Source organism: Nerophis lumbriciformis, linkage group LG30 (genome assembly GCF_033978685.3).
Source record: "Nerophis lumbriciformis linkage group LG30, RoL_Nlum_v2.1, whole genome shotgun sequence".
NCBI lineage: Eukaryota > Metazoa > Chordata > Actinopteri > Syngnathiformes > Syngnathidae > Nerophis > Nerophis lumbriciformis.
In genome coordinates, this window is record NC_084577.2 from 5953662 (window position 1) to 5968350 (window position 14689).

At 40.5% G+C, this 14689-nt stretch overlaps 1 protein-coding gene across 3 annotated transcripts in view; it reads right to left on the reverse strand.

Annotated features, from left to right (window-relative positions):
• The window catches only part of clcn2c (chloride channel 2c), a 456474-nt gene that overhangs the window by 183668 nt on the left and 258117 nt on the right, over positions 1-14689 (reverse strand). For all 3 annotated transcript variants that reach the window (XM_072911968.1, XM_061925436.2, XM_061925435.2), the window contains exon 15: positions 7222-7435. In XM_072911968.1, coding sequence (XP_072768069.1) covers positions 7222-7435 — 214 coding nt within the window. The remainder of the gene's footprint in view (positions 1-7221; positions 7436-14689) is intronic.

Genomic DNA, 14689 nt, shown 5'->3' on the forward strand with positions numbered 1-14689 from the left:
TTAATGCTTATTTAGTGAAACGAAAAGAAATGTAAAACTGCATCTATATATGGTACATACCGTATTTTTCAGACTATAAGTTGCAGTTTTTTTCATAGTTTGGCCGGGGGTGCGACTTATACTCAGGAGCGACTTATGTGTGAAATTATTAACACATTACCGTAAAATATCAAATAATATTATTTAGCTCATTCACGTAAGAGACTAGACGTATAAGATTTCATGGGATTTAGCGATTAGGAGTGACAGATTGTTTGGTAAACGTATAGCATGTTCTATATGTTATAGTTATTTGAATGACTCTTACCATAATATGTTACGTTAACATACCAGGCACGTTCTCAGTTGGTTATTTATGCCTCATATAATGTAGACTTATTCAGCCTGTTGTTTACTATTCTTTATTTATTTTAAATTGCCTTTCAAATGTCTATTCTTGGTGTTGGGTTTTATCAAATAAATTTCCCCCAAAAATGCGACTTATATGTTTTTTTCCCTCTTTATTATGCATTTTCGGCAGGTGCGACTTATACTCCGGTGCGACTTATACTCCGAAAAATATGGTAAATTCTATAATTTATTTTTAATTTAATCGTAGATCCTGAATCGTAATCGAATTGTGAGATGCCCAACGATTCCCACCTCTAATAACAATATACATCACAATATATTATTTGGTATATATAAATGATAATTTAACCATTTTAAAATGGGTTACAAGGGCTCCCAATTTGTCTGCAAATGTATGCAGTAACATATTGCATAATTTCCAGTTGCAATATTTTGTCAAAAACTATTATTAATCTACTTGCTAATTTACTATTAATATCTGGTTACATTTTGTTGGAACATGGTTCTGTCAATATTTCTGTTGAATTGTAATAATTATTTATTAGTTGTTTTTTTTGGATACTTTACATTAAAGTCATACTAATGCATCAGTTGGGGACGTCTCTGCGCTGTGGACCTGTCTCCGCTCGAGATGGTCTCCTGCTGGCCCCACTATGGACTGGACTCCCACTATTATGTGGGCTTTGGAAGTCACCAAAAAGAAAGGAGAAAATATGGACTAGACTCTCACAATATTATGTTGGATCCACTCGACATCAATTGCACCGGTCGCCCGGGTCCCCTCCAAGGTTTCTCATTGTCATCCCTTTGGGTTGAGTTTTTTCTTGCCCTGATGTGGGATCTGAGCCGAGGATATCATTGTGGCTTGTCCAGCCCTTTTAGACACTCGTGATTTAGGGCTATATAAGTAAACATTGATTGATTGATTAATGCTGATACATCAGTTTTTCAAGATCATCGAATGATTACATTTTTGATCACAATTATAATGAGACAACACAGGAAACACAGGATGGCGGTGTAAAAATATCTATTAAATATCAAAATAATTTCCCACTATTAGCTTAGATTTGAATCCATTGTTTTTTCCTCCTACTCCTAAACCTAAAGCTCTATCATCAGGCAAATCTATATCATTTATATTGTATATCGTCAATATCGCGCAACCCTTTTTACCAGGATTATATTTTAAAATCAAACACGATTTACAATGCAGCAAGCACATCAGCAAATCACACGCATTGTGGCAACACAAAATTCCCCACCTTAACTTCCCATGGAAATTTACTGGAAACTTTCTGGAAATTTTCCAGGATATACCGTATTTTCCGGACCATAGGGCGCAACGGATTATATGGTGCACTGCCGATGAATGGTCTATCTTTTATCTTTTTTCATATATTAAGCGCACCGGATTATAGGGTGCATTAAAAGAGTCATATTATTATTTATTTTTTCTAAATGAAAAACACTTCCTTGTGGTCTACATAACATGTAATGGTGGTTCTTTGGTCAAAATGTTGCATAGATTATGTTTTACAGATGATCTTCAAGCCGCTTTCTGACAATCGCTTCAGGATGCCTTGTTTTGTGGGCGGTCTTACTTACGTGGCTCACCTTCGGCGCCGTCTTCTCCCCGTCATCTTTGTTGTAGCGGTGTAGCGTGCAAGGACAGGTGTGGAAGAAGTGTCAAAAGATGGAGCTAACTGTTATAATGACATTCAGACTTTACTTAAATCAATACCGGAGCAGCATCTCCTCATCCGGAAACAACACCGGAAATGTGTCCCGTGAAAAACCGTCCGACCGGATCTCTAATAACTAAAGTTCCTTGGGTGAATAACGTAAACTCACTACACCAGTGGTCCCCAACCACCGGGCCGCGGCCCGCGTACCGGTCCGTGGATTGATTGGTACCGGGCCGCACAAGAAATAAAAAAATATATATATATATTTATTTTTTATTTTTTATTAAATCAACATAAAAAACACAAGATACACTTACAATTAGTGCACAAACCCAAAAAAAACTCCCTTCCAATTTACACTCATTCACACTCATTCGCAAAAAAGGGTTATTTCTTTCTGTTATTAATATTTCTGGTTCCTACATTATATATCAATATAGATCAATACAGTCTGCAGGGATAGTCCGTAAACACACATGATTTTATTTCTTTATGCCAAACCCCCCAACACCCCCCAAAAAAATATATATATTAAAAAAAACAAAAAAAACAAAAAACAAATTTTGTCCCACGGACCGGACACAATTTCAAGCGTTGACCGGTCCGCAGCTACAAAAAGGTTGGGGACCACTGCACTATGCCGTTATGTTTTAGTGCTGTCATGGCGAGTTTACTGACAGATATAAGTAAGAACTAGGGATGTCCGATAATGGCTTTTTGCCGATATCAGATATTCCGATATTGTCCAACTCTTTAATTACCGATACCGATATCAACCGATATATACAGTTGTGGAATTAACACATTATTATGCCTAATTTGGACAACCAGGTATGGTGAAGATAAGGTACTTTAAAAAAAATAAAAAATAAAAATAAGATAAATTAAAAACATTTTCTTGAATAAAAAAGAAAGTAAAACAATATAAAAACAGTTACATAGAAACTAGTAATTAATGAAAATTAGTCAAATTAACTGTTAAAGGTTAGTACTATTAGTGGACCAGCAGCACACACAATCATGTGTGCTTACGGACTGTATCCCTTGCAGACTGTATTGATATATATTGATATATAATGTAGGAACCAGAATATTAATAACAGAAAGAAACAACCCTTTTGTGTGAATTAGTGTGAATGGGGGAGGGAGGTTTTTTGGGTTGGTGCACTAATTGTAAGTGTATATTGTGTTTTTTATGTTGATTTAATAAAAAAAAACAAAAAAAAAACAAAACGATACCGATAAAAAAAAAAACGATACCGATAATTTCCGATATTACATTTTAACGCATTTATCGACCGATAATATCGGCACGCCGATATTATCGGACATCTCTAGTAAGAACTTTACACTACTATTTATTAGAAATGGCAACTGCGGAAGAGGAATGTCCCATAACAAGAAGATAGAGAAAAAGAAGAAGATTATCACCTACGGCGTCGGTGCGGACGCGCACAATTTTTCAGGATTTATGCAGATCCCAAATTCAGATCAGCAGGTACCAGAAGGTAAGAAAAGTTGATTTTGCATAATATTGCGAAACAAAACACCAGATAATATGTCTTACCTTATACACACACCATAATAATACTTGTATGTTTAATGCGCTGACAATCCTTCAAGAGGTGCGGCTTCATAGCTAACCAAAGTCGTACTAAAACATTTTGGTAGATTTTTGAGCGCCGTGTGTAATGTTCTATATTTTCAATGGAACATTTAAAACGTTGGTGTTGTTTACTTGAGACCCATCATAGTGCAGTCTACACGTATCTCTTATGTTTGACTGCCATCTACTGGTCACACTTATCATTACACCATGTACAAAACAAAATAGCTTTGAGGTGGGTATGCTCAACCAAAATTGTTCCCCACATTAGGCGCACTGGGTTATAAGGCGCACTGTCGAGTTTTGAGAAAAAATAAATATTTTAAGTGTGCTTTATAGTCCGGAAAATATGGTAATCCATCACTCTGCAAGCCTAGTTTTGCTTCATTGTCATATTGGCAGACACGTTAATCACCCATCTTCAGTGTTCTTATCCAAGATTCTACAGTACATAGTCCCGTTCTAACAAACTGTGGCTTCTTGCAAGGCACATGTCATTGATGATTCCCGTCAAAGAAAAACGATACCATACATAACATCAGTCCAACACCCAAAATAAAAATGTAAAACTACTGCCAGCAGGCAGTCAAGACACACTGTGTACTTATGACAATTAACAAATAGGCTGGTATCCGTATCCAAGGCATTACTTACCAAAATTGAGACTGGAGACATAAATCCCTGAAGAGAACATCTCAGCAGCTAATAAATAGTTTATAGTATACTTTCTACTTTTCTAGCACTAGTTACGTCAACAACAATATGACATCACCACAAATTTGGATGGTGTTGGATTCCGGTGCAGTTTTAAAAGCATCGACTTTTTAGTACGATCTTGTACACAGGACTGGAGCCCGCAGTGCCTCAGACTGGAAGTCTCTCCAGAGAGTGGTGAGGACAGCGGAAAAGATCATCAGGACTCCTCTTCCTCCTATCCAGGAGATCGCAAAAAGCCGCTGCCTGACCAGGGCTCAGAAAATCTGCAAAGACTCCTCCCACCCCCACCAAGGACTGTTTTCACTGCTGGACTCTAGAAAGAGGTTCCGCAGCCTCCGAAGCAGAACCTCCAGGTTCTGTAACAGCTTCTTACCTCAAGCCGTAAGACTCTTGAACGCATCATAATTAAATTAAATTATCCCCTCAACTCCCCCCAAAATGGATTAACTCGCTGGAATAAAAAAGACAATACAACATACATCATACTTGCCAACCCTCCCGGATTTTCCGGGAGACTCCCGAAATTCAGCGTCTCTCCCGAAAACCTCCCGGGACAAATTTTCTCCCGAAAATCTCCCGAAATTCAGGCGGAGCTGGAGGCCACGCGCCCTCCAGCTCCATGCGGACCTGAGTGACGTGTTGACAGCCTGTTCTCACGTCTGCTTTCCCACAATATAAACAGCATGCCTGCCCAATCACGTTATAACTGTAGAATGATCGAGGGCGAGTTCTTGGTTTCTTATGTGGGTTTATTGTTAGGCAGTTTCATTAACGTCCTCCAAGCGCGGTAACAACACACAACAACAGCAGTCACGTTTTCGTCTACCGTAAAGCAGTTCGTCTGCCGTAAACAGCAATGTTGTGACACTTTTAAACAGGACAATACTGCCATCTACTGTACATGCATATGTGACCCACCCATAATGTGTCACATTTTTGTGTTGATTTATTTAGTTTATTTTGTGGTTTGAATTCGTCTTTGGAGCTGTCATTACACATTTATCAGTATTCACATTGGTCAGTAGGAGGCAGTAGGGCGTTTCTTCCCAATTGAATGCTATCACCTGCAGACCGGAAGTGTCTTGTCATTCTGATGAGAGAGACCAGTCTGTGAACAATTGAAACGTCCTGTGTGCTTTTTCCTCCTGTGTAACAGGTTAGTTTTGGTGAATCAACTCACTGAATAATATCCATGTGATCTTTATAAGTTTAAGTACACATTCTGATGGTGGAGCCTAACTCTAAAGTGTTTGTGAGTTGTAGTTTGTATTTATGAATGAATCCAGTGTACAGCTGCAGTAATCAATACAAAATGGCGACGTGTGTACGCAATGTTTATATAGGAACTTCTGATCCTAATTCAGACTCCCAAATTAGAGCTCCCATTTTCTTATTGATTTTATAATGTATATTTGTATAATGTGTGTGTTCTGAAATAGTGACAGAGAATAGAACAAGGATGGACAATTCAACCCTTAACTCAACAATGAGTAGAGGAGTGTTATGTATGTGTATATGTGTAAATAAATGAACACTGAAATTCAAGTATTTCTTTTATTTATTTATAAATATATATATATATATACATATATATATACATATATATATATATATATATATATATATATATATATATATATATATATATATATATATATATAGCTAGAATTCACTGAAAGTCAAGTATTTCTTATATATATATATATATATATATATATATATATATATATATATATATATCTTAACCACGCCGCCAACCACGCCCCCCGCCCCCCACCTCCCGAAATCGGAGGTCTCAAGGTTGGCAAGTATGACATACATCCATAAACGTGGACGCATGTGAAAAAGTGCAATATATTTATCTGTACAGTAATCTATTTATTTATTTATATTTATTTATCTTATATATATATTTATATATATTATTTATATATGCACCTTATTGCTTTTTTATCCTGCACTACCATGAGCTTATGTAACGAAATTTCGTTCTTATCTGTGCTGTAAAGTTCAAATTTGAATGACAATAAAAAGGAAGTCTAAGTCTAAAGTACAAAAAGCTCAGCAGAACATATTGTTTCTTTATAAATATGACATTGGCCCAGGCACAGGTGCATCAGCAAGCGGCTAATGTAATATTACTTTCATTTATTAACAAACTGAGTTTTACAAGCGTGTTTTCGTCATTTAATAAGAATCGTGTACTGTACTGAGCTCTTGTTACAATTATAGTGCAGTTATTTTCAAAATAACCACGGTTATTTTCAAAACTTCTCTCAGAACAGGTCACCCTATAAAACTTAACTAATGCCTTGTCACACTTAAACACACGTCCAATTTTTTTCGCAGCATAACCTAAAATTGTGCAACCATAGTGCATAATTTAACATCTACTGCAATTTGGCTCATTGTCATCAAAGCTTTTCTAACATTACATTACCATAACTGGTATTATATTTCAGATTTTAGAGGCAATGTGCGTTGTCAGCTCCTGGAGGGAGTCAAATATGCGCTTCCTTTAATTTTACTTGTATCGCTCTTTGACCGTGACTACTTATACTACTTCTGTCCTTTTTCATCCTTTAAAACTTTGTGGCTGGTACTATCAAACCCTTCATTTTAATTTCATGCAATGCCACTGATTAAAGGCTTACCACTCTATGCAACAGGGCATACATCTTAAATGTCATGCAGTGCCAAGCTGACATGGTGTATTCGACACCTGCGCAGCTACTTAGATATTGACATAAGCTGCCGCTAACATGCGAGTAGAGCTGTGTGGCCTGTGGACTGTAAATGACTATACACATGCAGGAAAAGTGTACAACTCTTTCTATGCAAGAGGCCCACTCTACTTACTCATGGTGTCCCCAGCCCAGCTCTGGGAGGTATGGCAGCTTCTTGATCCGGATGATGGAGTCGTAGAGGGAGGGTTGCAGGGACTGCGCTACAGCATTGGCCAGAATCACTGCTATCATCACAGGAAGGATGTGAGAGATCTGCCCAGTCAGCTCAAAAACAATCACTGCGGTAGAAACTGTATGGGTGACTGCTCCTGACAAGGCTGCTGCACCTGGAAGTAAGTGACAGGACCGTGAGGTGAGCAAAAGATTATGAAGTTGCCATAAAAACTACAGCACTGACACTGTAGTTTATATTAATGTTATGTACTGGCTCAGCTAAGTGCTAAAATTCGATATAGGTAGGAATTAGAGATGCGCGGTTTGCGGACACAACCGCGGAGTCCGCGGATTATCCGCGGATCGGGCGGATGAAATTTAAAAAAATAAGATTTTATCCGCTCGCGGGTCGGGTCGGGCGGATTAATTAGATTTTTTTTTTTTTTTTTTTTGCGGGTGGCAGTTAAACCAATTGGGAAATATATACACATAGTTAAATGTTGTTACCCACATACGAAAAACGAGCAGGCACCTGCTGCATATGCCACAACAGAAGAAAAAAAAAGAAAAGAGATGGACACTTTTACGGAGCGGAGAAGGGACGCCTCGCCGGGGTCCGGGACCGAGGCCCCTTCCCCCGAGAGGGCCCCACCGGGAGCCGTAGCTGAGGCGATCCGCGAGAAGGGTCCGACGCACGTCCAGGCTCACTACCGCGCCCACCGCACCGACACCCCGCCTCGTCCGCTTTCGCCGCGGCCGGCGTCACGCGCAGCAGGTAAGCAGCTTACCTGCCCGCCACCCCCGTGGCCGGGGGCTCGTAACAGGGGTCCAAGGGCCGCAGGCCCCGGTAGGTCCAGGACAAAGTCCTGGTGGGGGGTTCCTTCGCCCCCCGACGCAAAATGATTATTAGCATTCAGACAGGTTAAAATGTTGCTAAAACCATCACTTTTCTATCAGTCACAGTGACTTTTCAAAACAAAAATATTACAGCAAAAATCATATGGGTTGATTGACATGTTTATTCTGTAAGCTAACTTCAATAGTTTGAAATTATTTTGACAGTTAATGCCAGTTATCCTGTCAACCTTTCACAAGACTTCAATTTGTTAATTGAAAGTATAAATAGTATAAACACTTTTAACAGTATGTCGTGCTGTGAAATACAGCCGACAGGATTGCGCATGCATGGTGCAGGAGAACAAAGGACTTCTTTAATTTAAGGTTTGTGATAAACCATCAAACTCATTCGTTAAAAGGACTCTATAGTAATATAAAGCGAATTTTTCTTGACATTATCATGCAAGAAAAGTTTATTTTTGGGACCGCGATCACCGCGTAATGATTTTTAAAGGTTGCATTACATTATTAACTGTCCCATGTGATCAGCCAGTGCGATTGGAAGTCCATGCTCAATTATTGCCTCCGTAAATAAAACTTCAGCACTTATCACATCCAAAGAATCTGTTTGGGCGACGAAAAACGTTGAAAGTTTTCCACTTGTATCGCTAGCAACGGCATTAGACTTGTGTTTTTTTTGTCCCAACGTGGTCTTTTACATCGCTAATTCCTCCGTGTCCGATCGAAAAATCTTGTCTGCACAAGGTGCAATTCGCATAGTTTTCACCCTTTTTTTTTTTTTTTTATTAATATTAGATATATAACAACGGGCGGATTGCGGGCGGGTGCAGTCCTGATCAAACGTTACATCGGGTGGATGGCGGATGGTTGACGACTTTCTGACGCGGTTGCGGATGAAATAATTGCCTATCCGCGCATCTCTAGTAGGAATGTTTCGATAAGGGTTTTTGCGATTTAGTTACCGATCATCCACGATTGAGACTGGCCAATACCATTAACATATTTTATTTATTCATCTATGCCCTTAAAATCCTCCTGTGTTCAGGGACGTATTACCAGAATTTGTAAATATTAACAAAAACAAATAAAAATATACTGTAGATCTAATCACTCTACGTACAGTCATATACCGATACAGTACTATCCTTTGTATCAACACTACCGTTATATGGATCCATCAGACCACCCCTTACGTTTATGCCTGGTCTACACAGCAACAAATCATCGTTATATTATCCTCTCTCTAGATCGGGGTGCCCAAATTTGTCCTGCTGAGGCTTTTCATTTGGCTTGCCAAAGGGTGGCTTCCCAAATGTAATACATATTCAACTGACCTCTCTCAAGCTCACACATTATTGATGGCATGTCCGCCAAGCTAACTAGTTGCCATCTATCGAACATTACGATCTCCACTACCTTTTATATGGCTGTAGGGGGCCTTGGAGGCCAAAAGTTTGAGTACACCTGCTCTAGACTGTAATTATTCTATGTGTTGATTTCCTGTTAATAGCTGGTTACTTGCTGCTGTAATGTGGTTCCATCTACACGTCTTAAACTGTATTGAGCACATACAGTAGGCAAGGGATTCATATGGCCACCGATGGAAAGCGCCACTCTACATAGCAACAGACGCTGTGGTTTAAGCTGGAATTACCACAAAACACATTTTAAGATGTACAACACTCTACTGCAGACCTGGGCATTCTACGGCCCGCGGGCCCTTTGTGCGTCCCTGTCCGGTCCGCGTGAGGCCAATCATAAATTACAAAATACATTTTAAAAAGTATTTATGTCGAGTGTGCAATTCAACGGTGTCGCTTTTGTTTTGAAAAGCGTTATTTGTATTACTTCCGTGTGGATGTATGCGCGTGCGTGATTGTGAGTGAATGTGAACAGCGGCAATCACAAATTACAAAATAAAGTTTAAAAAACATCTTATGTCGTGCCTGCAATACAACTGTGCTGCTTTTATTTTGAAAAGTGTTATTTATGGGCGTATGTCCGTGTGTAACCTGTGAGTGAAGGTGCACAGCGACAAGTGATGCCCGGTTTACACCCGAGACGCTAAAAAGAGAAAAGTTGGCGTGTTTTTAACAAGACATAGACTGCCAAGCAACGTTCCCTCTAAGGTGCGCGCCTGCGCAATTGTGCACTGCTCAAGCGTCCTCTGCGCACAGCAAATATATGCTGCGCACCAAATCAAATCCCACCTGAATTCTAAACAAAATAAACACATTTATTGTGTGTAATTTTGCAATGCAACTCTGAGTGACAGTGACAACAAGCGGCCCTAACGGTGTTCATCAACACCGTTCAATTACTGTAACGTCTATCGAGATGCTTCGAGGACAGGAATTATATCGATCACTTTATTGAGCAAAACTGTTTATATTCGGCCATAACCACACCAAAAACATGAGTAAAACACTTCTATCTGGACAAACGAGTCATTTTCTGCCGTACAAACCAGGCCAAAAGCAACTTGTCATCTGTCACCAACACGCATAGCACTAAGCCGCTGGTGCGTTTATGGCCACACAAAAAGTCGGACAACTCAAACACCACACAAAGTTACACTATGACTCCTCAGTCATACGTGTGCTTATTTTACTGTCATTTATTATTAATGTTAATTTATTGATATTAATCATGGAATGCTGTTACTAGAGAAAGTTACAGGAATGCACACTTCATCCTATGCTTACATTTCATTGTGCAACATGAGGATGTTTAAGGGCAACTAAATGTGATCTCTGAAAGGGGTACAAATGATTTCCAAAGCAGGGCTTTTGGTATAAAGTTAAGTTAGGTTAAATGAAAGTATTATTATTATTATTTATCTTACGGTATATATCAAAAATAATATTGAGCAACATTTAATTGAAATATTGTCGATGTGGCCCTCCAGCAGTGCTCGGGTTGCTCATGCGGCCTCCGGTAAAAATGTATTGCCCACCCCTGCTCTACTGCCATCTAGTGGCTAACGTGGATAGTGCACGCCCAAAATATGTCACGATTCATGTGTCAGGTAAACCGTGATGAATGGGGCCAATTGAATCCCCTTCCGACTGTAACTGCTGGGGGACTAAAAACAAATAAAATATCTTTTAAATCAGCATTAAAAGGCATTATTTGGCATTGGCTGATCACATACTAGTTGACAGAAATTATGTGATACTGATCAATGGCCAATCGAAAAAAAGTGTGCCCTATTTGTGTCTAGTGCGGTCAACTGTTTTCAGCATTTTTTTTTTTTAGAATAAGTGACAATAATTTCATCTGGTTTCTTATGGTGCTTTAGTTTTCTGTTTATAACACAATATTATGTATCTGAAACCAAGAACAAAGCAGGTATCTTGAACAATATTACAGCATTATTTCCAGATCTAGACCGAGGAAAACTATAGAAAACAAGATTTTATTGACCATCTGCCGAAAATGGCAGTGTAGCAGATTTGGTCATCATTCAAGTTTTTAGTTTCCTCGACCAAACCCAGCACTTTTCAAACTCAATTACCATACTTTTCCACACTGCCTCCATAAAACTTTAAGGAATAAATCATTTTCAAATAATTCAATGAAAAGTGAAGCCCAATATTTTCAAATCTTTTTGACCAATTGTGTTGTGATGGGAACAATAGAAAAGCAGCATTGGAGCAGCACAGAGTGAAGAAAGCCTTCACTGCTCAACCAACAAAACGGATTAGACCTGTCAAAAGACTGAGATGAATACTTGGGGAGAAAATAGCAGAGGAATGAAAGCATTAAAATAAAGTGAAAAGGGGAACAAAGCCAAGCAAAAATAAATGGTATTCCAGACTCGGAGGTTTCATTGTTCTCTCACGTAATTTAATTAAAGCCGATGTGCTTCCAATGTTCTCCCTCTGATGGATGCTACGTCCTATCTTCACAGTTAGCAATCTCCTTAGTAGAATTAAAGAGGCTCATCAGAATGTCAACGGCCAAGTCATTAGTTGCAGTAAACCACATCAGCATCATCATGAAAACAACAAACACAGCGTGTGTAACTGTTGTGTAAATAAGTGAGGATACATATGAATTTGAAATAGCGGAAACTACGCTGACGACGCATACACCTGAACCACAAATTTAACAATGCAACTTTGCAATTATTTTTATGAAACAATCATTGCTATGTTGACTAATCCAGTCCTTCTACTTTAACTGTCAACTCCTAGAACGAACAGGGGGATCTAGAAAAAGCTTATTTTAGACCTTGAGTCAAATGTACCTACTAGAGATGCGCGGATAGGCAATTATTTCATCCGCAACCGCGTCAGAAAGTCGTCAACCATCCGCCATCCACCCGATGTAACGTTTGATCAGAACTACACCCGCCCGCCATCCGCCCGTTGTTATATATCTAATATTAATAAAAAAAATTAAAAAAAGGGTGAAAACTACGCGAATTGCACCTTGTGCAGACAAGATTTTTCGATCGGACACGGAGGAATTAGCGATGTAAAAGACCACGTTGGGACAAAAAAACACAAGTCTAATGCCGTTGCTAGCGATACAAGTGGAAAACTTTCAACGTTTTTCGTCGCCCAAACAGATTCTTTGGATGTGATAAATGCCGAAGTTTTATTTACGGAGGCAATAATTGAGCATGGACTTCCAATCGCACTGGCTGATCACATGGGACAGTTAATAATGTAATGCAACCTTTAAAAATCATTACGCGGTGATCGCGATCCCAAAAATAAACTTTTCTTGCATGATAATGTCCAGAAAAATTTGCTTTATATTACTATAGAGTCCTTTTAACGAATGAGTTTGATGGTTTATCACAAACCTTAAATGAAAGAAGTCCTTTGTTCTCCTGCACCATGCATGCACAATCCTGTCGGCTGTATTTCACAGCACGACATACTGTAAAAAGTGTTTATACTATTTATACTTTCAATTAACAAATTGAAGTCTTGTGAAAGGTTGACAGGATAACTGGCATTAACTGTCAAAATAATTTCAAACTATTGAAGTTAGCTTACAGAATAAACATGTCAATCAACCCATATGATTTTTGCTGTAATATTTTTGTTTTGAAAAGTCACTGTGACTGATAGAAAAGTGATGGTTTTAGCAACATTTTAACCTGTCTGAATGCTAATAGTCATTTTGCGTCGGGGGGCGAAGCCCTGAACCCTCCACCAGGACTTTGTCCTGGACCTACCGGGGCCTGCGGCCCTTGGACCCTGGCTACTAGGTTTTTCTGATTTAAAAGTTGGCAGGTATGGTGAGGTTATAAAGCTTTTGCCTGTTAAAGAAAGGAGACTGATCCAATGCACAGACATTCGCGTGCCACGCTGTCACGACCCAGACGCACACCAGTGCGCAATCATATGGAAGCCGCGCTGAGCGCACCTCCAAAGCGCGTCTCGCTGCCGGCGACAGCCAGGTATGGGCCCACGCTCCAGCGCCATCCATTTTCAGGGCTAGTTGATTCGGCAGGTGGGTTGTTACACACTCCTTAGCGGGTTCCAACTTCCATGGCCACCGTCCTGCTCTCTATATCAACCAGGGTGAGCCCCACCCCTTTCATGAGCGCACTACGCGCGGAGTGACCCCTGTTACGCGCCCCCGGCAACAGGGGTGGCAAGCAGGTAAGCTGCGCGGGCGGAGCGCGCGGAGTGACCCATGTTACGAGCCCCCGGCCACGGGGGTGGCGGGCAGGTAAGCTGCTTACCTGCTGCGCGTGACGCCGGCCGCGGCGAAAGCGGACGAGGCGGGGTGTCGGTGCGGTGGGCGCGGTAGTGACCCTGGACGTGCGTCGGGCCCTTTTCGCGGATCGCCTCAGCTACGGCTCCCGGTGGGGCCCTCTCGGGGGAAGGGGCCTCGGTCCCGGACCCCGGCGAGGCGTCCCTTCTCCGCTCCGTAAAAGTGTCCATCTCTTTTCTTTTTTTTTCTTCTGTTGTGGCATATGCAGCAGGTGCCTGCTCGTTTTTCGTATGTGGGTAACAACATTTAACTATGTATATATATTTCCGAATTGGTTTAACTGCCACCCGCAAAAAAAAAAAAAAAAAAAAAATTAATCCGCCCGACCCGACCCGCGAGCGGATAAAATCTTAGTTTTTTTAATTTCATCCGCCCGATCCGCGGATAATCCGCGGACTCCGCGGTTGTGTCCGCAAACCGCGCATCTCTAGTACCTACGGGTACAAATAAAGAAATCTAATCTAAGTGACTAAGGAGGTAAATGGTAAATGGGTTATACTTGTATAGCACTTTTCTACCTTCAAGGTACTCAAAGTGATTTGACATTATTTCCACATTCACCCATTCACACACACCTTCACACACTGATGGCGGGCGCTGCCATGCAAGGCCCTAACCACGACCCATCAGGAGCAAGGACAAGGTCCTTGTTCAAGGACACAACGGACGAGGTTGGTAGTAGGCGGGGATCGAACCAGGTTGCTGGCACAGCCACTCTCCCAACCACGCCGCGCCGCCCCGTACATCCATCCATCCATTTTCTACCACTTGTCCCTTTCGGTTGCTGGAGCCTATCCCAACTGCCCTCTGGCGGAAGGCAGGGTACACCC